General features: G+C 43.8%; 1 protein-coding gene across 1 annotated transcript; it reads right to left on the bottom strand.

The window, feature by feature from the left end:
- On the bottom strand, positions 1-27,780 carry c6h16orf87 (chromosome 6 C16orf87 homolog). Its single transcript, XM_078400442.1, has 5 exons — positions 27,680-27,780; positions 13,623-13,736; positions 12,325-12,424; positions 1,832-2,014; positions 1-769 (listed from the first exon to the last, which is right to left on the bottom strand). Exons 2-5 carry the CDS (start codon positions 13,689-13,691, stop codon positions 651-653), a joined length of 471 nt encoding a protein of 156 aa, XP_078256568.1. The 5' UTR covers positions 13,692-13,736; positions 27,680-27,780; the 3' UTR covers positions 1-650.

Below are 27,780 nucleotides of genomic sequence, written 5' to 3'. Positions count from 1 at the left end.
ACATTATCAGACCATGTGCAAGATATCCCTGGGATAGATTTATGCTAATGTCATACTACAATAGTTAAAATATACTATTTACACATACAATTGAAAATTGATCAAACGATGTATGAAACTTAAGACTTTTTATTATAGTATTTTATGATTATTTGCAGTGTTTAGACTAATTACACCAACATCATAAATAAGGTAAAATACCGAAAGAACGTGCATTTGAAACAAGAATTCATAATTTCTCGATCCCTTCCAAATGTACAAGAGGAACAACGCAGGTTCCATTTCTTCGTCTGACCCCAACGTTATCAGCTGAAGTTGATCGAGGAAGAAACTAATTCCTATGCTTCACCCGTTTCATAGTCAATGCATCGGACCATGTTACTCTTCCAAAGTTCAACGCTGCATTATTTTTGTACAAAATTGGGATTGGAATTCAAAGAATTGTCTGCTTGCGCTTTGGTGTACAAGTTCAAGTGACCGCATGCCCACGTCCATGGCATCGGAAAGCTTTGCCGTCAGAAACAGTCATCCAACAGTGAGCAAGGTTTTGCTTTCCACAGTATTGCTGGTACAAAGTCCGCCTTGGTGAAATGCACTGAGCAAGGGTCTGAATCCTGAGTCGTGGCTGTATCCCACTTGTGCACGCTTTGTCAAAGAATTAATTTTTGATTGACAATTTTTCTGTTTATTTCTGCCAGCGCCACTGAAAATACAAAGGCCCGTTCATCCGAGAGACTGGCGTAGACGTCAACCTCTCTCTCTTGCCTTTCTGGAAAACAAACAGTGAAAAGTAGAGCATAGAACATGGGACAGTACAGCACAGGAACAGGCCCATCGGCTCACAGGAAGATAGACACAGAAAGATGGAGTAACTCAATGGGTCAGGCAGCATCTCTGGAGAAAAGGAATGGGAGAAACGAAAGATACAATTTCGTATCTTTCGTTTCCCTCTCCCCTGACTCTCAGAAAGGTCTCGACCCAAAACATCACCTATTCCTTCTCTCCAGAGCTCCAGGCACACAATGCCCATGCTGAACATTAAACTAGTTAAACTAATCTCCTCTGCCTGCATATGATCCATATCCCTCCATATCCATGTGCCCATCCAAAAACCTCTTAAATGCCACTATCGTATCTGCCTCCACCACCACTAGCTTGGAAGGGCACCTTGGTCAGCAGGGACAAATCAGGCTGAAGGGTTTGTTTCTGTGCGGTACGACTATAGAAACCAACATTTTTTTAAAATCATCAAATTCTTCTAATTCCTACACTGTATGGGAAAGATTAAGTGGGATGTGGGCAAAATGCAGACAAATGGGATTAGCTTGGACAAGTTGGCCCGAAAGACCTACTGTAGGGCTGTCTGGTTTTTACTCCATAACCAAGGCCTGGATAGAGTGGATGTGCAGAGGATGTTTCCACTAGTGGGACAGTCTAGGACCAGAGGCCACAGCCTCAGAATAAAACGTCATTCATCTTGGAAGGAGATGGGGAGGAATTTCTTTAGTCAGAGGGTGGTGAATCTGTGGAATTCTTTGCCACAGAAGGCTGTGGAAGCCAGGTCAACTGATATTTTTAAGGCAGAGATAGATAGATTGATTAGTGGGGCATGTTGGTTGATTTTGGGTGTCAGGGGTTATGGGGAGAAGGCAGGAGAATGGGGTGAGGAGGGAGAGATAGATCAGCCATGATTGAATGGCAGAGTAGACTTGATGGGCCGAATGGCCTAATTCTGCTCCTATCACTTATGAACATACAAGCAATGAATCTAAAAAGGCAGGAATGTCCAGTGCCAGCGATCGCCACCATGTCAGGACCGTGACTATTTTACCTTTATCATCATCGCGTTTTTTGCTGGGGCCGGTTTTTGGCCGGCCTCGTCTCCGCCGAATTTGCTCGGAGTGGCTCTCCGATCGAGACCGCTTTCGGTTTTCCAGATCTTTGGTGAGAGGAGAATTGGCTTTCTCCCGACGCGCTCTTTCTGTTCTCCTCCTCTTAGCCACTGACTTGTTGTCTGTCCACAAAATGCGAGCGGGTTACTCAAATCAGAACGAACGTTCTGGCAATCACATTCCATAGAAATGACGCATCATAGATCACCGCTCAAAGTCACAGAGTTATACAGCACGGAAACAGGCCCTTCAATAAAAATCAACCAACATGCCTCATCTACACTAGTCCCACCTGCCCACATTCGGCCTAAATCCCTCCAAACCTTTCCCATCCATGCATCTGCCCAAGTATCTTTTAAATGTTGTTATATTAGCTGCCTTAACTACCCCCTCTGGCAGCTCGTTCCATTCACCCACCACCCTCTGTGTGAAAAAGTTTCCCCTCAGATTGCCATTAACATAGAAAACATATAAACATGGGAAATAGGTACAGGAATAGGCCATTCAGCTCTTCAAGTCAATATGATCATGGCTGATTAAATCTTACCTCCCTCACCTTAAACCTGTGCCCTCTGGTTCTTGATTCCCCTAACCTGGATAAAAGATTCTGTGCATTCACCTTATCTATTCCCCCCCATGATTTTATACACCTCTATAAGATCGCCCCAAGGAATGAAGTCTTAGCCTGCCCAACCTCTCCCTAGAGCTCAGGCCCTCAAGTCCTGGCAACATCCTCAAAAATGTATTTTCAACAGCAAAGCTGGCGAGTTTATGTCAATCTAGAACCTGTGTCCAAACTCTAAAAATACAAGCATACCAGTGTTGATAGATTTTAAAACTAGCTGCTAAAACAACAGAAATTTGCCTAGATTAGAGCGAATTAGCTGTCCTAGGTGGGTGGACAGACCTAGGAATCAAGAACCTGGAAACACAAGTTTAAAGCCAGTTGGGAAAGATTTAATGGTAACCGGAAGGGCAACCTTTTCCACACAGAGGGTGGTGGGGGTATGGAACGAACTGCCAAAGGAGGTAGTTATGGCAGGTACTATAACAGCATTTAAAAGACATTTGGACGGATACATGGATAGGAGAGGTTTCGAGGGATATGGGACAAGCTTAGATGGGGTATCTTGGTCAGCATGGACATGTTGGGCCGAAGGGCCTGTTTCTGTGCTGCAGAACTCTATGACTTGAATTGTTTTCTCTGCAACGTCAAAAGTTGAGGGGAGTATATAAAATTATGTGGGGATAGATAGGGTACACAGTTAGGACCGGTTTCCATTGAGTGAAAATGTAAAAGCCAAGAGGGCAGAGTTTTAAGGTGAGAGGGGCAAGGTTTAAAGGAAATGTGCAGGGCAGTTTTTATTATTTATTTTTACACAGATGAGGGTAGAACACGCAGCCAGAGGTGGTGGTAGAGGTAGATACGATGGGGGCTTTTAGAAGACTTTTAGATGGCTCACATGGAAATGCAGGGAGTGGAGGGATATGGATCATGAGCAGACAGATGAGATTAGTTTATTCAGAGATATAGCATGGAAACAGGCCCTTCGGCCCACCGAGTCCACGCTAACCAGCAGTCGTCCGTACACTAGCACTATCCTACACACTGGGGACAATTTACAGAAGCCAATTAACCTACACGTCTTTGGAGTGTGGGAGGAAACCGGAGCACCCGGAGAAAACCCACGTGGTCACAGGGAGAAAGTACAAACTCCATACAGACAACACCCGTAGTCAGGATCAAACCCGGGTCTCTGGCGCTGTAAGGCAGCAACTCTACCGCTGCGCCACCGTGCAGCACTTTGCTTGGTGTCATGTTGGGCATTTAGTTTGTGGGCCGAAGGGCCTGTTCCTGTGTTGTACTATTTAAAATTCTATGTTTGAAAATTCCTTCAAGAGTTCAAGTTCATATTTCAAAAACTGTAATAGAAGTTAACTCACTATAATCAAGTAAAAACAGGGTCGTAAAAAGAAAATTTGAGAATACTAAAATATATGCTTATTTCAACCTTGTTATTTTTGGTACATGTCCCTACTCTCAAATTTAAAGTGAACATTATAATTTGTGCAGATTTTTCATTAGAATAATTTTAAAAAACATGATCTGTATAAATTAAAATATATATATACTCAATTCCTGTTAAGGAAAGCAAGGTTTACTGGAAGTTAGAGAAGTCAATGTTCAAGTAATCCTTGCTTTCCCCCTTTCTCCACCCCTCCCCTTCCCAGGTCTCTGACCCGTCTTACTGTCTCTGACGACATTTTATCTCGGTTTGCTTTATTGTTACCTTCTCCCAGCTAACAATGATCCATTCTACATTTTCCTTGATCTCCATTCCCCACTTCCTGTTTTCACACCTTCACCTTCCTTAGCTATGTATCTCCCACTTCCCTGACATCAGTCTGAAAAAGGGTCTCGACCCGAAATGTCACCCATTCCTTCTCTCCAGAGATGCTACCTGTCCTGCTGAGTTACTCCAGCATTTTGTGTCTATCTTCGGTTTTGTGCATCTTCCTGCACCTTTATAAACCTGTAAGTTTAATTTAGCAGCAGCATGAAAACAGGCCTATGGTCCAAGGAAACCACGACAACCATCGATCATCTGTTCACACTAGTCCTTTCTCCTCCATTCCCTACACACGAGGGGCAATTTACAGAGGCCAATTAACCTACAAAGCTGCATGACTTTGGGATGTGAAGAAAGGAACTGCAAATGCTGGTTTATACTGAAGATAGACACAAAATGCTGAGGTAACTTTTCTAAACATTGCCTGGTGGAAACAACAAATTATCCAGCAAACTCCAGCATCTTGCTTGGTATTACTTTACCACTAACCAGGTTACATATCAAACAGTCTGAAGAAGGGTCCCAACCCAAAACTTTGCCTGTCCATTCCCTCCACAGATGCTGCCTGACCAGCTAAATTGCTCCAGCATTTGTGTTTCACTCAAGATCCCAGCATCTGCAGATGTCTACATCCTCGCGCCTACATCTCAAAGATCACCTGCTGACTTTCAATACAGAAAGAATAACTGGATATCATGCTACAGTTATAGATTTGCAGAGCTCAAATATAGCCCTGTTGGCTGACCTTGTGGGAACGGTAGAGTTGCTGCCTCACAGTGCCACAGACCCCAGTTCGATCCTGACTATGGGTGCTGTCTGTACGGAGTTTATACGTTCTCCCTGTGACCATGTGGGTTTTCTCCGGGTGCTCCAGTTTCCTCCCACACTCCAAAGACATGCAGGTTTGTAGGTTAATTGGCTTCTGTAAATTTGACCCTAGTGTGTAGGATAGTGCTGGAGTACAGGGATCACTGTTCAGCACGGACTCGGTGGGACAAGGGGCATATTTCTGCGCTGTATCTCCACAGTCTAGTCTAAAATGACTATGTGACCACTCTGACAATCTATACTAATCCCACTTGCCTGTAGCAGTTCTTATAACTCAAACCCTCCAATCAGAGGTCACCAAATCAAATCACATTAATTGATCCAAATAATGAAGATTAGAAACTATCAGATCTCAATTTAATCTGCAATGATTTTCTGAGATTAGACGTCAACTACATAACTTCCGCACAAGAATAGCTGAAATCCTCGATCACCTCTCGATTACTCAGGAGGGATTTCCCTCTATCTTTCACCATAAAACGTAAAAGTCAAGATGAAAGTGGGAATAAATGTACAGAAAGCCCTCACACGGAAACTTACTTGTGTCAAAGTAAACACGAGAAAACAGGCCAAAGCCTGCTTTTAGATTTACTCTCAACTAATGATAAACCAGGTTTCAATAGTTTTCACAGATGGTGTTCATTAAATTTAAACAATATATATTGTTTTCCTTCAGCCCTTTGTGTTTTGCTTCAGTCTCCAGCATCTGCAGGTCCTTGTGTTTCAACATCCACCCTCTCATGCTCCATTAAATCGAAAATATCTCAGTAAGATCACCCCCTATTCTTGTAATCTGGGCTACACTAGCCACATCTTCCCATCTCCATGCCTTTCCTCTTTCCGCAGAGACCGTTCCCTCCGCAACTCCCTGGTTAACTCGTCCCTTCCCACCCAAACCAACCCCTCCCCAGGTACCTTCCCCTGCAACCGCAGGAGATGCAACACTTGTCCCTTTACCTCCCCCCGCGACTCTGTCCAAGGACCCCGATAGTCTTTTCAGGTGAGGCAGAGGTTCACTTGCACCTCCTCCAACCTCATCTCCTGTATCCGCTGTTCCAGGTGTGGACTCCTATATATCGGTGAGACCAAGCGCAGGCTCAGCGATCATTTTGCCTAAACCTACCTGATCTCCCGGTGGTTTAGCACTTTAACTCCCCCTCCCATACTGCCCTTTCTGTCCTGGGTCTGATCCATTGTCAGAGTGTGGCCCAGCGCAAATTGGAGGAACAGCACCTCATATTTTGCTTGGGCAGCTTACACCCAGCAGTATGAACATTGACTTCTCTAACTTCAAGTAACCCTTGCTTTCCCTCTCTCTCTATCCCTCCCCCTTCCCAGTTCTCCAACCAGTCTGACTGTCCCTGATTACGTTTTATCTCGGTTTGCTTTGTTGCTACCTTCTCCCAGCTAACAATGATCCCTTCTACATTTTCCTTGATCTCCATCCCCTTTGAGGACACGTTCTCACATCTTCAAACTTCCTATCTCTGTATCTTCCCCCTCCCCTGACTCTCAGTCTGAAGAAGGGTCTTGACCCGCAACGTCGCCCATTCCTTCTCTCCAGAGAAGCTGCCTGTCCTGCTGAGTTACTCTAGCATTTTGTGTCTATCATCTTATTCTTGTCACATCACTTCCCTATTTCTAAACTAACCCTCTTGCAGTTGTCTAGCTCCTTGCTGCACAGACGAAGATGTTGCCAGGACTTGAGGGCCTGAGCTAAAGGGAGAGGTTTGGGCAGGTTCCTTCGTACTCTCCGGTATACTTCATTCCTTAGAACGCAGGAGGATGAGGCGAGATCTTATAGACATGTATAAAATTATGAGGGAAACAGATAGGGTGAATGCACAGCGAAGGTATTTATTCACAAAATGCTGGAGTAACTCAGCAGGTCAGGCAGCATCTCAGGAGAGAAGGAATGGGTGACGTTTCGGGTCGAGACCCTTCTTCAGACTGATGTCAGGGGGGCGGGACAAAGGAAGGATATAGGTGGAGACAGGAAGATAGAGGGAGATCTGGGAAGGAGGAGGGGAAGAGAGGGACAGAGGAACTATCTAAAGTCGGAGAAGTCGATGTTCATACCACTGGGCTGCAAGCTGCCCAGGCGAAATCTAAGCGGAAGTGGCGGCGCCTAACGGCTGCGGCTCGCTAGCAGTCTGTTCGTCTTTTTTCCTTTTTTTTTTTGTTGTATGTCGGTGTTGGGATGGTTTTTTTTTTTTTTTGGTTATGTATGTGTGGGGGGTGGTGGTGTGGGTGGGGGGGTGGTGGTGTGGGTGGGGGGGTGGGTGGGGGAAACTGCTGAACTTAACATCGCCCGGTGCGGCTCGGCCGCTGGACTTAACAGTGCCCGGTGCGGCTCGGCCGCGGGGCCTAACATCGCTGGTGCGGCTCGGCTGCTGGACTTAACAGTGCCCGGTGCGGCTCGGCTGCGGGGCCTAACATCGCCCGGCGCGGCTGGGCCGCGGGACTTTTCATCGCTGGTGCGGCTCGGCCGCTGGACTTAACATCGCCCGGTGCGGCTTGGCCGCGGGGCCTTCCATCGCCCGGTGCGGCTCGGCCGCGGGGCCTAACATCGCCCGGCGCGGCTCGGCCGCGGGACTTAGCTGCGCACGGCTCGGTCACGGGGCCTTCCATCGCCCGGCTCGGCCGCGAGACGTTTCAGCGCCCGGTGCGACTCGGCCGCGGGGACTTCCATCCCCTTGCGGGGACTGTGCGGGTCGGTCGGAGACGAGCTGTCTGTCCGTGGGCGTGGGGAAGAGAGTGGAAGTTTTGTTGCCTCCATCACAGTGATGGGGTGTTTGGAGTCACTGTGATGGACGTTTGTGTTGGGGTCATGTGTCTTGTGTTCTTTTTTGTGTGTGACTGCTATGTAGTTTCGTTCGGTACCTTGGTACCGAATGACAAATAAAGCTCTGTTGAACTGTTCCTCCAATTTCCGGTGGCCTCACTATGGCACTGGAGGAGGCCCATGACAGAAAGGTCAGACTGGGAATGGGAGGGGGAGTTGAAGTGCTCGGCCACAGGGAGATCAGTTTGGCCAACGCGGACCGAGTGCAGGTGTTGAGCGAAGCGATCGCCAAGCCTGCGCTTGGTTTCGACGATGTAAATAAGTTGACATCTAGAGCAGCGGAATGCACAGTCTTTTACCAGAGTTGGGGAATCAAGAACCAGAGGACATAGGTTTAAGGTGAGGGGGAAAAGATTTCAAAGGAACCCGGGGCAACCCTTTCACACTGGGGGTGGTGGGTGTATGGAATGAGCTGCCAGAGGAGGTAGTTGAGGCAAGCACTATTAGCAGTATTTAAAAGACACTTGGACAGGTACATGGAGAGGAAAGACTTGGGGGGATATTGGCCAAATGTAGGCAGGTGGGACGAGCGTAGATGGGGCATGTTGTCGGCATGGAAGAGTTGGGCTGAAGGGCCAGTTTCCGTGCTGTATGACTCTATGACTAATTTTGTGAGACTCAAACACAATAGCTCTGTGCAACCATTTGAAATCTCTCTAACATGGCCCATGTACATAAGCAAGGAAGGATGAAAAGAACAACCTCCTTTGTACAATGATTTAGTTTACCTTTATCTATTTTCTTGCATTAAGGTATGGCAATATGTCATTATAGTAACTCAAAGGTAATTAATTTAAACAACTACATGCACAGAAGGATCCTGACCTGAAACGTCACCTATCCATGTTCTCCAAAGATGCTGCCTGACCCGCTGAGTTACTCCAGCACTCTGCAAAACGTCACCTATCCATGTTCTCCAAAGATGCTGCCTGACCCGCTGAGTTACTCCAACACTCTGTGAAACGTCACCTAACCATGTACTGCAGAAATGCTGCCTGACCCCCTGAGTTACTGCAGCACTTTGTGTCTTTTTTTGTTGTCTAAAAGTCACTATGGTATCTGCTTCCATGTAAACAAAAACTAGCCCGCAATCTCTTTTAAACTCTCTTCATCGCCCTCCAGTTTTTTGACATCTCAAAAAAGGAAAATAGTTGATTAATGCATCCTATCCAGAACTAAAACTTACCAGAAATTATTAGCAAAGTTCAATCATTAAGTGACAGCATTCTGACTGCATTAATCATAAAACATTAAAAATGTGGTTTAAAAAAAGTCAGCCATTTGAACCATTATTTCAACTTGGCAGAACAATAATTTTCATACAGGGCACTACTCTTTTTACCACGAGTTATTCTGCGAGAATCAATGTCAATTTTTTTTAAGCAACGCTATGTCCTCACAGCCCAGATCACAATTATTTTTTAATTATATCAATGGATATTCAAGAGAAAACAGAAACTTGCCATTTAGCACACATACACTGACCCGGAACTGAAACTCAATAAATGTTCAGAGACAAATGATTTACATAAAATCTTTTAATGCATATAACGTCTAAAGTTTCACTTTACTGAAGTATACGATATCGTGAGAGGCATGGATAAAATGAACGCTCACAGTATTTGTGAAAGAGGCAGCATGATGTCTGACTTACTGTAGTCATGCATTGACTAACCTGATGCTGGGGGGTGTGTACTGCCCAGGCTCGAGGATTCTAAAACTAGAGGGCATAGGCTTAAGGTGAAAGGGAGAGAGATTTAAAGAGGGATCTCTGACAACTGTGACAGCACGATGGCACAGTGGTAGAGTTGCTGCCTTACAGCGCTTGCAGTGCCAGAGACCCAGGTCCGATTCCAACTACGGGTGCTGCCGGTACGTAGTTTGTACCTTCTCCCAGTGACCGCATGGTTTATCTACGGTATCTTCCCACACTCCAAAAATGTACAGGTATGTAGGTAACTTGGCTTGGTGTATGTGTAAATTGTCCCGAGTGTGTGTAGGATAGTGTTAATGTGTGGGGATCGCTGGTCAGCGCGGACTCAGTGGGCCGAAGGGCCGGTTTCCATGCTGTATCTCTAAACTAAATTAAACTAAACTTCTTTCCACTCAGAGTGGAGTTTGTATATGGAAAGAACTGCCAGAGAAAGTTAGAGAAGCAGATACAATTACTATGACTTTTAAAAGCTATTTGGACAGATATATGGATGGGAAGAGTTTCTGGGGCCTAGGGCCAAACGGGGACAAATGAGACTAGGCCAATGGGCTGGCATGGATGAGGTGGGCCAAAGGGCCTGTTCCCCATCTGTACAGCTCTTTGAATTGGAGGTACTGCATAGAAGGATAATTGGATGAAAATGGATATGCTGCCAAAAGTGATATTACATATGATGACTAAAGACTTGGTGATACAGAGAAGTTAGAAAAGAAATTCTTAGAGAGGCAGCAAGATTAGGGGGAGTTGCATTAAGTGGAGCTTCAGTGGCCAAGGGTGGGATTCCAGTTCAATACAAAAGGAAACAGCAAATACACAGAATGTGAGAGTGCGACTGGTCAATAGGCTTCTATTACAAGCAGGGACACAAGGTACAGAGGCTTGAAAGCGCGCACCACCAGACTCAGGAACAGCTTCTTCCCCTCTATTATCAGAATTATCTGATCTATTTGGATAGCACGCAAAACAAAGTTTTTCACTGTACCTTGGTGCACGTGACAATAATAAACCTAAACCCATTTACAACATTTCTTGTTTTTAATTCATTATTGGGGGGAAAATTTGTGGTTTTCAGTATGTCAGGCGACACACTGATGCAGCGGGTAGAGCCGCTGGCTCACAACGCCAGGAACTTGGGTTCAATCCTGATGGCTGAAGATGCAGACGCTTCAAAGTGTGCACCACCAGACTCAGGAACAGCTTCTTCCCCTCTGAACGGTCCTTCCATAAGCTAGGGTTCTGTCCGATTAACCTCTACCCCATTGTGGACATAGTTCTCAGCATTGGTGCGCTACAACGCTGAGAACTATATTCTGCACTCTGTATCTAACCCTTTGCTCTACCTATTGTACTTGAGTTTGACTTGATTGTATGTATGTATAGTATATCTGATCTGGTTGCATTCAATGTGAAACAAAGCTTTTCACTGTACCTTGCTGCGCGTGAACCAGAGGGCACAGGTTTAAGGTGAAAAGATTCAATAGGAATCTGAGGGGTAACTTTTTCATGCAATGGGTGGTGGGTGTATGGATCGAGCTGCCGGAGGAGGTAGTTGAGGCAGAGACTATTGCAATGTTTAAGAAGCAATTAGACAGGTACATGGATAGGACAGGTTTGGAGGGATATGGGCCAAACGCAGGCAGGTGAGACTAGTGTAGATAGGACATGTTGGTCAGTGTGGGCAAGTTGGGATGAAGAGCCTGTTTCCACGCTGCAGGACACTATGACATGACCATCATGAACCTCAACCTACGAGGAACTGGTTAAACGTCTAGGATGGAGGAAGTTGGCAGGGGGAGGGAGGGGAGTGTTAGAGTAGAAGTTACTTAAAATTAGAGAATTCAGCAATCATGCCTCTGGGTTGTAATCTACCCAAGTGAAATATGATGTGCTGTTCCTCCAATTTGCCTGTGGCCTTATTCAGGCAATGGAGAAGGCCCAGGACAGAAAGGTCAGTGTGGGAACGGGAGTTGAGATGGTTGGCAACCGGGGGAGATCCGGTGGCCTCGATTGACGGAACGCAAGTGTTCAGCGAAACGGTCGCCACGTCTACGTTTGGTCTCGCCGACGTACAGGAGTTCACATTGGGAGCACAAAATGCATTTTCCACCAAAGGGTTTGATATTGTTCAGGAAGTGTGTGTGGAATTGGTGGTAATTGGACAATGAGGAAACAAGCTTGCTTTATCCAACTTTGATGAGATATTCCTCATTACATGAGGAATATGCCAGCAATTACAGAACAATGTAATTACCTGGGATACAAGCAACAGAGGATCAATTTTTAAAAAAATGCTTCTTTTAACACAAAAGAAAATCAAAATGCCTTTCAAATCAAGAACTCATTTTAACTTTTAGCTAAAAATTCTCATAAATGGTCCAATGTGCGAAATGACCAAATCAACCATAGGTTAGACAAATAATTATCTCATTCAACTCGATGCTCACTACAGTACAAATGAAAAACTGAATTAAAAAAACAATATGTTTTAATAAAAACCACTGCTCAACATGTTCAATCTGAAACCAAAGTCTCAACGCCAGTAATAGAGCTAGCGATTTGTAATCTAAAAATGGATGATAAATTTTTGTTGCTTACTCATTTTTTCTCTCTCTCTCCTCCCCCCCCCCCCCCCCCCCCCCCCCCCCCCAACTATTTATTTGGCTCGGCAATCTGACAGGTTTCATCGGCATTTACCTAAATTAGGTGGCGGTGATTTCTCAGTCTGTTTAGCATTCAGCAGTCTCCTACTTATGAAAACGAATCCACAAGGGCAGGACTTACAGGCAACTGGAATCTGAAAAATTAAACATTTTAAATTGGCATGACGATGCTTTCAGTCCTGCGTCTCGGCAAACAGTTTAATCACACGGGAGGATATGATTACGTCCACATATGTAGCGGGTTAGACTACATAAAAATATGTTTAAATTATAAGCACGCAAGCCCACAGACCAGTGGAAATAATTATACATTCGGGGTCATTTTTTAAATATCTTATACTCACACGGATGGAATTAAGATGATGTGGATTGGATTAAAAAATATTTCGTAATTTCCATCGTTTGAAAGACTGCACATACAGACAAGGCAGTTGGCCAAGATTGCAGCATTTTGTTTTTTCCTCTTCACAACGTGAGATGACATTTCTTATGCAAATGTTTTTGGTTTTTTTTAAGAACTGGCGTCCGTCTTGTGAGAAACTACTCTGTCTGTACAAACGGCTGCATAATGAAATTGCCCAAATAACACCGTAGAAATCCAGAGCAGAGGCAATTGGGCATAAATGGCTGCGTGGTTTGCAGCGCGAAGTCAGCACTTAAAGCAAAAAAAAACCAAAATGTATATTTTGAACAGTCCAGGCGTAAACCTATGACTGCCTTGTTGTGATTAAGCCTCTCCTAACTCGTCAACCCTTCCCCACTATTCGTGTTTGTTAGATCTGCCCGCATTGCATATGCCACATGACACGGCTTAAATCCTGCATGCGAAAAAAATATATCCGAAAGTGTCTTAATCCCCCCCCCACTAAAAGTTTATTCGCCCCTTTGTGGAATAGGAGACTTCAAATCAATGTGAGAGGGGGATAACATTTTTTTAATGTATGCTATTCGACTGACGCCAAGGCAGTATAATCACTTTCAGATGAAAGACCATTTATTCAAGGGCTGTATCCCACAGTCATTAACAGCCTAAATACTAACTATCGCCTTCATTGTCTTACATAGCCCATATCGAGTAGGTAACTTAGGGAGAGGCAAGAGAGGATTGATATCATGCAATATCACCCACGCCTGCAATTTCGAAATTAAACAAATATATAGTTTTTTTTTAAAAATCAATGCCAAGGTCATACAAGTAACCAATGGGAGATATCAGGGTAAAGTTTCTGAACAATGCTGCGGATATATATGGTCTGTCAGCCACAAGGCACAAAAAGGCAGCCTCGGCGTTAAAGCTGAAATGAGATGTGAAATGCCTCTGAGATTCCCCACCTGTTGGTCACAGTCCGGACATGCTTTCGTGGCCATTTTTGTAACTTTCTTCGCCTTATTCGCAGCCATCTTCCCGGCTTGGCCGCCGCCGCGTCCGATCCACACGGGCTGCGGCTGGTGGAAAACTTCATGAGTGGAACTTCATTACAACTTCGGAGTAACAATGTATCCGGTTGCTGCTACCGCCCGCGCGCCCTCGCGCGGGCACGAGCGCGCAACCCCGCCCCGCGTGCGCGCCCCCCCCCCCCCATCGCTCTCCCGTGCGCGCCCACGCTCCATCCATCCCCCCAACACATACACAATCCAGGAAGTATGTGCAAAGAAGGAACTGCAGATGCTGGTCAAGTCAAGTTTATTTGTCACATACACATACACATACACAATGTGCAGTGAAATGAAAGTGGCAATGCCTGTGGAGATCGTCACCAAAATGCTGGAGGTGACGTTTGGGGTGACGTTTCAGGCCGAGACATCTTAATAATATATTATAATATATATAATATATTCCTATAATATATTCCTTTATTCGTCCCACGCCTGGGAAATTTACAGTGTTACAGCAGCAAAGTGGATAGGAAGAGATCATTCTTGCAGCGCCGGAAACTCAGGTTCGATCCTGACTAAGGGCGCCGTCTGTACGGAGTTTGCACGTTCTCCCCGTGACCTGCGTGGGTTTTCTCCGAGATCTTCGGTTTCCTCCCACACTCCAAAGACGTGCAGGTTTGTAGGTTAATTGGCTGGGCAAATGTAAAAATTGGCCCTAGTGGGTGTAGGATAGTGTTAGTGTGCGGGGATCGCTGGGCGTCATGGACCCGGTGGGCCAAAGGGCCTGTTTCTGCACTGTATCTCTAAATCTAAATCTAAAATCTAAAATTATAAATTAAAGTAAAGACAAGGATAATTTGTCATCAGTTTTCTGTGTATTCTTAACTGTTGCCATTGACTCGTCTGCTGGGAGCAGTGCTGGTTGTGCCGTCTCACAGCAGGGGCTCATGTTGTCGATCTCCCCATGGTGAGCCCTGTCAACTGACGTCAGTCAGGCGAACGACAACAAACAGAGACAGCAGAAGCAGAAGCAGCTTCATAACTTCCGTTGCCTCAAACGCAAGAAGAAGAAGTCTCACAGCAGCGGGAAGGAAGGACCTCCTATATCTCTCCTTCACGCAATAGGGGTGAAGGAGTCTGTCACTGAAGGAGCTACTCAGTGCAGTGACAGTGTCCTGCATCTTCAGACTTCTTCGGAAGAAGATGCCTTGACCCGAAACGTCACCCAATTCCTTCTCTCCAGAGGTGCTGCCTGTTCCCCACTGAGTTACTCCAGCTTTTTGTGTCTAGGAAGTAGCTGGTTTGGAAACAAAAAAATGTTCTTCCCTGAATTGTGTGTGTGTGTGTGTTTCTCTCTGATAGAAACATAGAAAAATAGGTGCAGGAGTAGGCCTTTCGGCCCTTCAGGCCAGCACCGCCATTCAATATGATCATGGCTGATCATCTAAAATCAGTACCCCATTCCTTCTTTTTCCCCATATCCCATGATTCCGTTAGCCCTAAGAGCTGAATCTAACTCTCTCTTGAAAACATCTAGTGAATAGCCCCCACTGCCTGCTGTGGCAGAGAATTCCACAGATTCACAATTCTCTGGGTGAAAAAGTTTTTCCTCATCTCAGTCCTACCCCTTATTCTTAAACTGTGACCCCTGGTTCTGGATTCACCCAACGAACAGCTTGTAGAATATGGTGTTATGGCTACAGAAAGTGCAGATGAAAAAAAGTGCAAGAGCTGCAACAAGGTAGATTGGAAGATCAAGAATAGAATCCTCAGCATTTACGAGCTCCGTTCAAGAGTCTGATAACAGCAGGGAAGAAGCTGTTGTTCAATATGGTGGTAGGTACTTTCAAGCTTTTGTATCTTGTGCCCAAAGGGAGAGGGGTGACTGGGGTGTGAGTGGTACCTGTTAATGTTAGTTACTTTCCTGAGGTAGCGTGAATTGTAGATTTGGTCAATGGGGAGGGCGGGGGGGGGGGGGGGGGGGGGGAGGTGAGGATGGTTTGTGTGATGGGCTGGGCTGTGTCCACAACTCTGCAATTTCTTGCCGTCTCATGCAGAGCAGTTGCCAAACCAAACTGTGATGCATTAGAATAGAATGCTTTCTTTCCTTGGTGTATCTGTAGAAATGGATAAGAGTCAAATTTGGTTTGGTGGCAGGATCAACAGAGTTTTTATAAATGTGACTGAATGTGTTTAATTTGTTTCTGAGGACTCGGTGCTAGATCTCTTACTTATTGTGCCATATAATGTTTAGACAAGTGTAGGCGTTAGATTAGGATGTTTGCAGATGATCCAGAAATTGGCCATGAGGTTGAACAAGAGAAGAACAGAAGGATCAGGAGTAGGCTGCTTTAGGGGACAGAAAAGAGGCAGATTGAATTTGAACTTAAGAAGTAATATATTTGAAGAAGGTTGACAAGGGATGGTATGCTGAGCAATCTGGAAGAGAAGACTCAATGTCTATCAGTCCCAAAGATTGCACGCAGAGAGATAAGGTAATACTTTCTTTTATTGACTAAAGTATCAGGAAGTCACGGTGCAGCTTTCTAGGACTTTAATTAGGCCGCATTTTTTTTGAAGTAAGTTTATTTATAGATTCAAAATGACAATGAAAATGCAATTCTAAGGAGATAGCTAAGGAATATACTTTCGACAAACAGTGCAGAAACATGCCCTTCGGCTCACCGAGACTGTGCCAACGAGGGATCATCTCCCCCATAAACTAGCACTTTTCAACACACTTGGGACAATTTACAATTTTTACTAAAGCCAATTTTTAGTTTAGTTTATTGTCATGTGTAACGAGGTACAGTGAAAAGCTTTCATTGCATGACGTTAATCTACAAACCTGTACGTCTTTGGAGTGTGGGAGGAAACTGGAGCACGTGTAGAAAACCCACGTAGTCACAGGGAGAACGTACAAACTCCGTACAGACAGCACCTGTAGTCAGCATTGAACCCCGGCCTCTGGCGCTGTAAGGCAGCAACTCTACCACCGTGCCATCATGCCGCCCTTATAAATACATATAAGTATCAAACCAAAACATTGTTACTTTTATCAATGAAGCACTCAAGACCCAGCGGTACCCTGCGGTCTCGGAAAACGGCCAAGGTGCAGAGGAGGTTTACCAGAACAGAGGAGGTTTACCAGAAGGGCGGTACGGTGGTGCCGCGGTGGAGTTGCTGCCTTACAGCGCCTGCAGCGCCGGAGTCCCGGGTTCGATCCCGACTACGGGTGCTGTCTGAACGGAGTTTGCACGTTCTCCCCGTGACCGCGTGGGTTTTCTGCGAGACCTTCGGTTTCCTCCCACACTCCAAAGACGTACAGGTTTGTAGGTTAATTGGTATAAGTTGTCCCTAGTGTAGGATAGTGTTAGGGTGCGGGGATCACTGGTCGGCGCGGACTCGGTTGGCCGAAGGGCCCGTTTGCGTGCTGTATCTCTAAACTAAACTGCCTGGCGTTGGGGACACTAGCCATTGACTTTGTATGAGATGTCAAGATGAGGTCTCATTTTCTCTCTCAGCAACAACTGTAAGATCCACGTAAATATTTTGTGTATACAATAGAGCAGGGAAGTAAACCTTGAAATCCTGTGTAATTTTTTAATCCTCAATAACTGAAAGTTGATCATTATCACATTACTATTTGCGTGCGCTTGCAGTTGGCTTGCAGTTCTCCTGCATTACAGCAGTGCAGGAACAAAGAGTACTTGACTGCTAAACACATTGGAACAAATTGAGCCAGCAAAGTCACTTTCTTAGTGTAAAAAAAAAAATGTTGTATTTTTTTGTATCTTCAAATCAGTCATGAGTTCTGGAAGTATTCATCTGACAAGGACAAAGAACAGTGATGTTAATGAAGATACAAGAGACTGCAAATGCTGAAATGTTGAGCCAAACATAGGATGCTGGAGGAACTCAGCGGGTCAGGCAGCAACTGTGGAGGGAATGGACAGGCGACGTTTCGGGTCAGGACCCTTCTTCAGACTGATTGGAGTGGGGGGAGAGAGAGGGAATGAGCTGGAAAATAGAAGTGGGCAAGTATCAAGATGAAGAGGAGGTTTACCAGAACACTGACTGGATTAGGGGGCATTAGCCATTGACTTCATATTAGGTGCCAAAGCCTGGCAAGTGATAGATGGAAGATAGACACAAAGTGCTGGAGTAACTCAGCAGGACAGGCAGCATCTCTGGAGAGAAGAAGTGGGCGACATTTCGGGTCAAGACCTTTCTTCAGACTCTTCAATCTAAAGGGTCTCAACCCGGAACGTCACCCATTCCTTCTCTCCAGCGATGCTGCCTGCCCCGCTGAGTTCCTCCGGCATTTTGTGTCTATTTTCGGTGTAAACCAGCATCTGCAGTTCCTTCTTACACAAGTGATAGGTGGAGACAGGTGATGGGGGGTTGATTTGGGAAACAGGTGGGGTAAGTGACAAAGGCTAGAGGTAAAAAGGAGTAGGGATTTCGGTAATTTTCACTTTCAATTATTGGGGATTGTTTTATTATATTGAAAATTGTACGTTTATATTCATTATTATGTCCTGATTTCATGGATTATTTGTGTGGACATTTATAATCATTGAACAGGTTTTATAAACCATACATTTGTTGCCACTAGCAAGCGGCAATAATGTAAAAATTAACTGATGTTGTGGTGTTTTAACTGTTAATTAAAGACTTGGCAACATTGTCGACGGCTTTCTTGAGATTACATTGTTCTTAGGGTGTACATTTTTAAATTTGGGATTTACAACAGTGATAATAACATTTATTTTGCTTTAATGCTGGTGTATACCTTTGTAGGTTTATTCACGTACCTCAGTAGTAATTACAGGTTCCTACCTAACAAGAGTCAAGAGTGTTTTATTGTCATATGTCCCGAAACAGAAAATTGAAATTCTTACTTGCAGAAGCACAACAGAAAGTGCCCAATAGTACTCTGTAAAATCCATAATAAACAACAAAAATGTTCAGAATATATGTTTAAAAATTATATTAAAATTATATTAAAAAAACAGACAAATAAGTAGAGAATATAGTGCAGAAATAATGTCCCCATGCCTATATAGTTTGGGGCCTATTTGGAAGTTGTAGTGTTTAATAGCCTGATGGATGTAGGGAAGAAATCAGCATGTGCAGTTCCTTGTGTCTCCATCTTAAACCAGTTTATTTTACCGCACAGATATTGCAGCACTAACAGCTAATATTATTCATGTCCAGTGTTGCTATAGTGGTGATGACAGAAATGTCACTCGTTACTTCTCACTTTTGATAACGCTGGTAGACCTCCCCCACTGTCTCTCAACCTGCCCCAGATAACTTGACAGAAAGATTAAAACGTTAGCAAGTCCAATGTCCGCAATGGGGTAGAGGTGAATCGGACAGTACCCCAGCTTATGGAAGGCCCGTTCGGAAGCCTGATAACGGGGGGGAAGAAGCTGTTCCTGAGTCTGGTGGTACACCCTTTGAAGCTTCCATATCTTCTGCTGTCAGGCTTGAATCCAAGTTCCTGGCATTGTCATGTCATAAGTGATAGGAGCAAATGTGGGCCATTTGGCCCATCAAGACTACTTCACCATTCAATTATGGCTGATCTATCTTTCCCTCTCAACCCCATTCTCTTGCCTTTTCCCATAACCTGCTGCCCGTACTAATCAAGAAGCCGGTGTGCCTGGTGTGAGGCAGCGGCTCTACCCGCTGCACCAGCGTGCTGCCCGACACACTGAAGACCACAATATTTCCCCCCAATAATGGATAAAAACAGAAAATGTTGTAAATAGGTTTATTATTGTCACGTGTGCCGAGATACAGTGAAAAGCTTTGTTTTGCATGATATCTGATCAGATCAGATCAGATAATAAATACAATCACATCATACCCAAGTACAATAGGTAGAGCAAAGGGGAGGATACAGTGCAGAATAAAGTTCTCAGCATTGTAGCGCATCAGTTCCAGAGACAACGTCCAACATTGCAACACTAACGTGCTAAGATTATTTGTGATCAGCTGAGGTGGTGATGACAGAAAAGCCACTCATTATTTATTTTTAATAGTACTCGTAGTTCTCCTCAACCTGCCTAGATGAATTAACAAAAGATAGAATGCTTATATGTTATCAACTGAAACAATGTCAGTTTTTTATAACCACCTACATTTGTGATATTACTGTGCCCTGCCTCAACTACTTCCTCTGGCAGTTTGTTCCACATACCCACCACCTCCTGTGTGAAAAAGTTGCACCTTAAACCCATGTCCCTGCGTTCTTGATTCCTCTGCTCTGGGTAAAAGACTGTGCATTCACCCTATCTATTCCCCTCGTGATTCTACACACCTGTGATCATCCCTCAGCTTCCTGCACTCTGAAAAATGCCAAATCACTTTACAAGAGTCAGGCAAACTTTTTTTTAAGCTTTTAATTATCTTATTAATCTGAAGCAGTACCTGGTATCAAACAGCATAACTGAGAAGTGGAAATGGTGAACACGTTTTGGGATTTATATTTAGTTAAGCAACAAAACAATTTTTTTTTTTAAAGTGTTCCCATTTAAATACAATTCCTCTTGAATTTTTGAACAAATGCATTACCAATGACATTTTACTCTGGAATCAAGTTTTTGTAAAATAACGTTGTTTCCACTGATACATCTACTGGAAGATTTTGTCTCCATAACAACAGCACTCTGACATTAATAATTCATTGCTTCTGAAACACTTTGAAATATTTCCCTGCAGTAACTCAGTACGAAACATGTTATTAATTTAATTTCAATAGCAGATCACAGTAAGCATAGATGCGTGTTTGGCATAAACCTAGAAAAAATAAATTAATAATTCTCTCACGGTAATTTACCTGGAGAAATAGATTTCACTTATGCTTTTAAACAGAATGGGGGATAAATGTTCTTATTTTTGCAGAGGTTCCTGTAACAAGAATATGTATCAGGAATTCAGCTGCTGATGTCATCAAAGCCTAATCTATGGTTCACTTGATTTTCCAGTTATTAATTTTAATGGATGAAAATCAGGCACACAATCATACAAATGTATGGCACAGCAGGAAACCATCATGTAGAAACAAAGAACTGCAGATGCTGGATTACACAAAAGAACTGATGAAGTAAACAACACAAAGACACAAGAGACTGCAGATGCTGGAACGTTAAGCAAAACACAAAGTGCTGGAGTAACTCAGTAGGTCAAGCAGCATCTCCGGAGAGCATGGATAGGTGATGTTTCGGGTCATGTCTGAAGAAGGGTCCCGACCCGAAACGTCACCAATCCATGTTCTCCAAAGATGCTGCCCGACCCGCTAAGTTACTCCAGCACTCTGTGAAACGTCACCTATCCATGTTCTCCAGAGATGCTGCCTGACCCGCTGAGTTACTCCAGCACTTTGTATTTTGCTTAACCTTCCAGCATCTGCAGCCTCTTGTGGCTCTTTGCTGTTTACTTTGTCAGTTCCAATGGCCAAAGGCAAAGCTTGTAATCGTAAAATGATGGCCTTCAATAATCATGAATGAGAAATACTTGGGTAGGATTACGTTTGACAAAATTGGAGGCTCTTTCCAGATAGAACATCGAACATTCAGTCATTCATTAGCACAACATACGAACAGGCCCTTCGTCCCACAATGTCTGTGCTCTCATCTGCCTGCACATAATCCATATCCAGCCATTCCCTGCATGTCCATGCACTTAACAAAAGTGTTAAATACCACTATCAGATCTGCCCCTACAAAAATACTCCGCCATAATTATTTTTGCTCTCCAATGGTGAATTCGTTCAACTTGAAAAATAGTCGAAAGTAAGCTTCACAATGCAACTGTGCACTGAAATTTAAATTTATGACAAAACTTCCTGGTTGTTCAGAGAAACCAATACCTTTCCCAACTAAACTCCGCTGTAATTATCTATCGTGCAACATAATTTTATTGTGGCCTCGAAGGTAGACACAAAATGCTGGGGTAACTCAGCGGGTCAGGCAGCATCTCTGGAGAGAAGGAATAGGTGATGTTTCGGGTCGAGACCCTTCTTCAGACCCTATCCATGTTCTCCAGAGATGCTGCCTGACCCACTGAGTTACTCTCGCACTTTGTGTCTTTTTATGTAAGGCAGCCAGTTCCTTCCATCTAGATTATTCTTAGTTTATTATTGTCACATATTGCCGAGATACAATGAAAAGCTTTGTTTTGCATGCTATCCAAACAAATTAGATAATACTATACATAGATACAATTGTCAAACTCAAGTACAATAGGTAGAGCAAAAGGAAATATACAAAGTGCTGAATATAGTTCTCTGCATTGTAGCGCATCAGTTCCAGAGACAAAGTACAATGTCCACAATGGGGCAGAGATGAATCGGACAGTACCCCAGCTTATGAAAGGACTGTTCAGAAGCCTGATAACAGAGGGGGAGAAGGTGTTCTTGAGTCCACTGCTGATCTCTGCAGATACACTTGAAATTAAATGGTGCATCCAGCCTAAGGAATGAGTGACTGCTCCTCAAACCTAGGCAGTGTCATAGGAATCTCGTGGGAGACTGTGGGGAAATCTAAGTCAAGAGCCAAGAGTCTTCAATTGTCATCTGCACCAACAAAGGAACAGTGAAATTCTTACTTACAGCAGCATTACAAGCCCGTAAACACAATACTCACAGATAATGTATATTAAACAAAAATAAGTCAATAACTTAATACTAGTACAAAAAAACTCTTAGTGCAACAAAGCCAGTCCATAGTTCATGGTTTTCATTAGTGTGTTAGAGCTTGATGGTTATATCCATTGAGATATAATTAAATTGCATAATCCCAAACTCAACCTATTTAGTAGAAATTATAATTTTTTCTTTTGAAAGTTGACATTTTGAAGTGAACATAGTAATTTATTTTTCAAATGTACAGCTTATCACTTTAGTGGATGAGAAAGTGGGATAATATAGAAGTGTGAACAGTGATCGATAGTCAGCATGGTCTCGATGGGCCGAAGGGCCTGTTTCCATGCTATATCTCAAAACTAAACTGAACGTTAGGATCAAATCACTCCTGAAGCTTGTCTTATGTTTTTTTACACCAGGTCCGCGCCGACTAGCGATCCCCATACACTAACACTATCCTAAGTACACTAGGGACAATTTACAATTATACCAAGTCAATTAACCAACAAACCTGTACATCTTTGGAGTGTGGGGGGAAATAGGTGTTCCCGGGGAAAACCCTCCCTGCTCAATAGACAATAGATGCAGGAGGAGGCCATTCGGCCCTTCGAGCCAGCACCGCCATTCAATGTGATCATTGAACGTACAAACTCCTTACAGACAGCACCCGTAGTGAGGATTGAACCTGGGTCTCTTGTGCTGCAAGGCAGCAACTCCACCGCTGCGCCACTATGCTGCCAATATGTTATTGGCAAGGTCTCAGTGTCTACCAATAATAATGGATCGCAAATCAAATGCTTTCCTTTTCATGGATTAGAAACCATTTGAAATTTTTGAAGGGTTGATTTTAAATAGAATGATATTATTTTCCCTTTGGAGACTGAGATGGATGTCTTTGGGTGTTATTTGGGTGTTATTCAAAAGATGATAACACGTCAAAACAATTCTGTTCTTTCTTAGAATTCTTTCTTTCTGGATTTTAAGCGTCTTTTTAAAAGCTATGATTTTATCTGCCATTTCAAACACTTTATTGTGATTTGGCACACAATGAACTAGGAGATATGATGGTTCTGACAGCCCTTCATTTGTCATTGTTGTCGGATATCGTGGTTTATGTTTCATCTCCCTCTTCATGGAAACATTTCACTGGTTTTGCTTTTAAGTTTATGTGTGTGGTCTCAAGGCGATGAATCACTTTGGAAGCTTTCACATTATTATTGTTAAAAAATCGCACCATATATCGGGTAAAAATGAGTCTTTTGCCCAGAGTAGGGGAATTGAGAACCGGAGGACATAGGTTTAAGGTGAGTAGGGAAAGATTTAATAGGAACCTAATTTTTTTTTTTACATATGGTGGGTATATGGAATGAGCTGCCAAAGGAAATAGTTAAGGCAGGTACAAAGACAATATTTAAAAGACATATGGACAGGTACATGGATTGGAAAGGATTAAAGGGATATGAGTCAAACACGTGCAGGTGGGACTAGTGTAAATGGGGCGTAGACATGTTGGTATGGCTCTATGACTATATGAACAAAGTAGAAGCAAGTTAAACAAGGAAATTAATTTGCTCCGAGAGTATTTCATCTCTCACCTTAAACCACTTTGGAAGCTTTCACATCGTTATTGTCAAGGATCACACTGGAGACACAAGGAACTGCAGATGCTGTTTACAAAAAAAGACACACAGTGCTGGAATAACTCAGTGGGTCAGGCAACATCTCTGGAGAACATGGATAGGTAACGTTTCGGGCTGGGATTTTGGCGCGTCTGAAAAATGGTCCCGACCCGAAACATAAGCTGTCCATGTTCTCCAGAGGTGCTGCCTGGCCTGCTGAGTTACTCCAGCACTTTGCATCTAATATTGTATACTTGTTATCTGTATTGTTATGCTGACAGTAAGCAATAGAGGGCACCAGAAAAGAACTCAAAACTCCTCTGCATCCCAAACATCTGTTCAGTGGAGACACAAGGAACTGCAGATGCTGGATGTAGGAAAATTACTGCAGATGCTGGTTTAAATCGAAGGTAGACACAAAATCCTGGAGTAACTCAGCGGGTCAGCCAACATCTCAGGAGAGAAGGAATGGGTGACGTTTCGGGGAAACCCAAAACGTCACCCATTCCTTCTCTCCTGAGATGCTTCCTGACCTGTTGAGTTACTCCAGCATTTTGTGTCTACCTGCAGATGCCGGAATGTTGAGCAAGGGTCCAGACCCGAAACATCACCCTATCCATGTTCCCCAGAAATGCTTACTGACCCGCTGAGTTACTCCAGCACTGTGTGAAACATCACCCTATTCATGTTCCCCAGAGATGCTGCCTGACCCGCTGAGTTACTCCAGAACTGTGTCTTCTGTTGTTACAGGCTGTAAGGTGGGCAGATCAGAACAACCTCGTGGGGAAACATATTGATCAGAAATCCCAATGAAGATATCTTTATCTGGCTGCAAATTGAAATACATACGACTGAAAGGCTTTAACAGGTGTTCAGCCCCAGAATATGCATATTTAACCAATTTCACAACAGATTCAATCTTCTTATGCAGCACTGATTGTTCAGTACATTGCCTTTGCCTCTTGGCCTCTCATATTGTTTGATTTGGAACTATATTCAGCAGCATTAAATAATCTGATGGGATGATATTTCCAATACCCTGGGATGGTAGCAGATACACCAGCACCCATTATAAAACGCATTACTGTAGTCAGAGTTAACCATTATGTTTGGAGCTGTGATAAGCCAAATATAGCAGAATATTTGGCTGCTAGTGAAAACAGTAATCAAGCTGCCACGTGAACTATAACAAGATTTATGGGGCAATTAATATTTTTAGTTGATGGGTTAAGTCAGATAGGCACAGCTTGGACCTCACCCCAAATCCTGTTTAGCGATTCCTTCCCATGAACTGGGTGACAGTCGGTCCTTTTCTCAAATACCCTTGAATTCTTTTCCAAGGGGCACCGGGAATTTCTAAATTCAATTAGGATTCAGCCGAGCAAAGGACACTCACTTCAGCAACAGTCAGGGAACCTTTTAAAACCAGATCTGCTTCACAACAATTGCAGAATATCGATCGCAAATTGGCCAGAACAGCTGCTAACTGGAGTGCTGTTGGACAAAGATGCCCTTTTAATGGGCTGAAGGGGTTGGAACCTTTTCTTCGCCAATAGCATGGAGTCAAATTCAACAAATGCCCACATCTGCAACAGAATTTCTCATTGAGGAGATTAAGGGACAGAGCCAAGGCCTGCTCCAAATTCCAGAGTCTCTCTTTTCAGCAATTGAAGCAGGAGTGGGCCATTTTGTCTCTTGAACCCCCACTATTCAAAAAGATCTTATGATATTCTCCGTGCAACACCTCTACCCCATGATAGACACAAAATGCTGGAGTAACTCAGTGGGACAGGCAGCATCTCCGAAGAGAAGGAAAGGGTGACGTTTCGGGTCGAGACCCTTCTTCAGACTGGATCCCCTCTCGCTGCTCCCCCTCTGTGATTCTTCCTGCTTTCCGACTCTACGACCACGTTTTAATGCAGATCAGTCTGAAGAAGTGTCTCGACCTGAAATGTCGGTTTAAACCAGCATCTGCAGTTCTGTCCTACACACCATGGAACTAGTGCGCCACAATACTGAGAACTATATTCTGTATCTTCCCCTGTGCTCTAATTGTTGTACAAGTTTAACTTGATTATATTTATGTATAGTAAATGTCATCTATACATGTTCTCCAGAGAAGGTGCCTGACCCGCTGAGTTACTCCAGCATTTTGTGTTTTTCTTTGGTAAATCAGCATCTGCAGTTCCTTGTTATTATGCATTATCTGATCTGTTTGGATAGCAGCGAAACAAAGCTTTTTACTGTACTTTGTTGCATGTGACAATAATAAACCTAAATTAAAACTAAATAGCAGTATTGGTCTGCAAATAAATATGATACTTTGCCTACACCATTTCAGCTGACATGATATATTGATATTACTTTATCTTCAAACATTTATATTCAATGCACATTTTCATGTCAACACATGAATTTCTATCCCATATTTATATTCTAAAACCATTTTTAAATGTCCAATTTTTCTCCCCAGATTTTCTACTGCATTAATTACAAATGAAATCAATTCATTTGCACTGTTTTATTTGAGTGGCCTTTCTTCATTTCTGAACTGGGGTAATACTTGTCTTTGGACTATTTGGCTAAAGAAGGCTGAGTAGCTAAAAGTAATCCTTGACCTTGTTGATGGGCCAGAGGGCCTGTTTCCATGCTGTATATTTATACCAAACTAAATAAACCAAGTTCGACAAATCTCTTCTTTTGAGTAAAACCCTCTTATCGGCCAGCATTCTGGTAAACCTCTTCTGCACCCTCTCCAAAGCCTCCACATCCTTCTTGTAACAACACTAGAACTGCACACAATACTCCAAATGTGGCGCAACCAAATGCCATGTCAAACTAACCAAGGTTCTATAAAGATGTGTCAAGACTTCCCGCCTCTTATACTCAATGGAAAAGAGACACAAAATGCTGGAGTAACTCATTAGGACAGGCAGCATCACTGCAGGGAAGGAGTGGGTGACGTTTCGGGTCGAGAACCTTCCTCAGGCTTCTTGTGTCAATCTTCGGTTTAAACCAGCATCTGCAGTTCCGCATACACAATGCCTCCTTTACCACTCTGTCTACCTGTGTTGCCACTTTTGGGGAGCTTTGAACCTGGACCTCATGATCCAACAATCCAAGTTTGTCCAACCTCTCCTCATAGTTAATCCTCTCTGATCAGCTTAGTATTTCCAGCAGATAGACACAAACTGCTGGAGTAACTCAGCGAGTCAGGCAGCAGCTCGAGAGAAAAAGGACAAGTGACATTTTGGGTCAGGACTCTTCTTCAGACTCTTACTGAAGTCTGTAAAAGCATCCTGACCCAGAGATGTTGCCTGACCTGCTGAATTATTCCAGCACTTTGTGTCTATCTTTGGTATAAACCAACATCCGCAGTTTTTTTGTTTCTACATTCTAGTATTTCCTGCATCTCCAGCATGCTGTAGTTACTCCAGCATTTTGTGTCTACTTCCAGCATCTATGTTCTATTGTATATTTATCTGTGCATTGCCTTTTGCGAGCCTGTCATGCAGCTGCAAGTAAGAATGCCATTGTCCTGTTGTGGGTGCAGATGACAATTAAACATCTTTGGCTCCTGACTTAATCTTCCACTACATTCCTAGCACATTGTCCAACCAAGCAATGAGGAGCACTCACTCATTCCTCAGCTCCAAGACTCCACATTGAGCTCGGCCATTTCACATCACGACCACATTTTCCCATTTTCACGGACACAGATGCCACACATGATTAACCTTATTGCCATTTGCATCTTCTCTTTGGCCAACACCTGCCAACCTCCTGCCAGGGAGCGAAACGCCGCCGTGAAGTGGCCTTGTGGGAGTCGTAGTCTCTG

Source organism: Rhinoraja longicauda, chromosome 6 (assembly GCF_053455715.1).
Source record: "Rhinoraja longicauda isolate Sanriku21f chromosome 6, sRhiLon1.1, whole genome shotgun sequence".
NCBI classification, from domain to species: Eukaryota; Metazoa; Chordata; class Chondrichthyes; order Rajiformes; family Arhynchobatidae; genus Rhinoraja; species Rhinoraja longicauda.
Note: the sequence above shows the minus strand (reverse complement) of the source record. Positions and strands in the feature narration are given on the sequence as shown.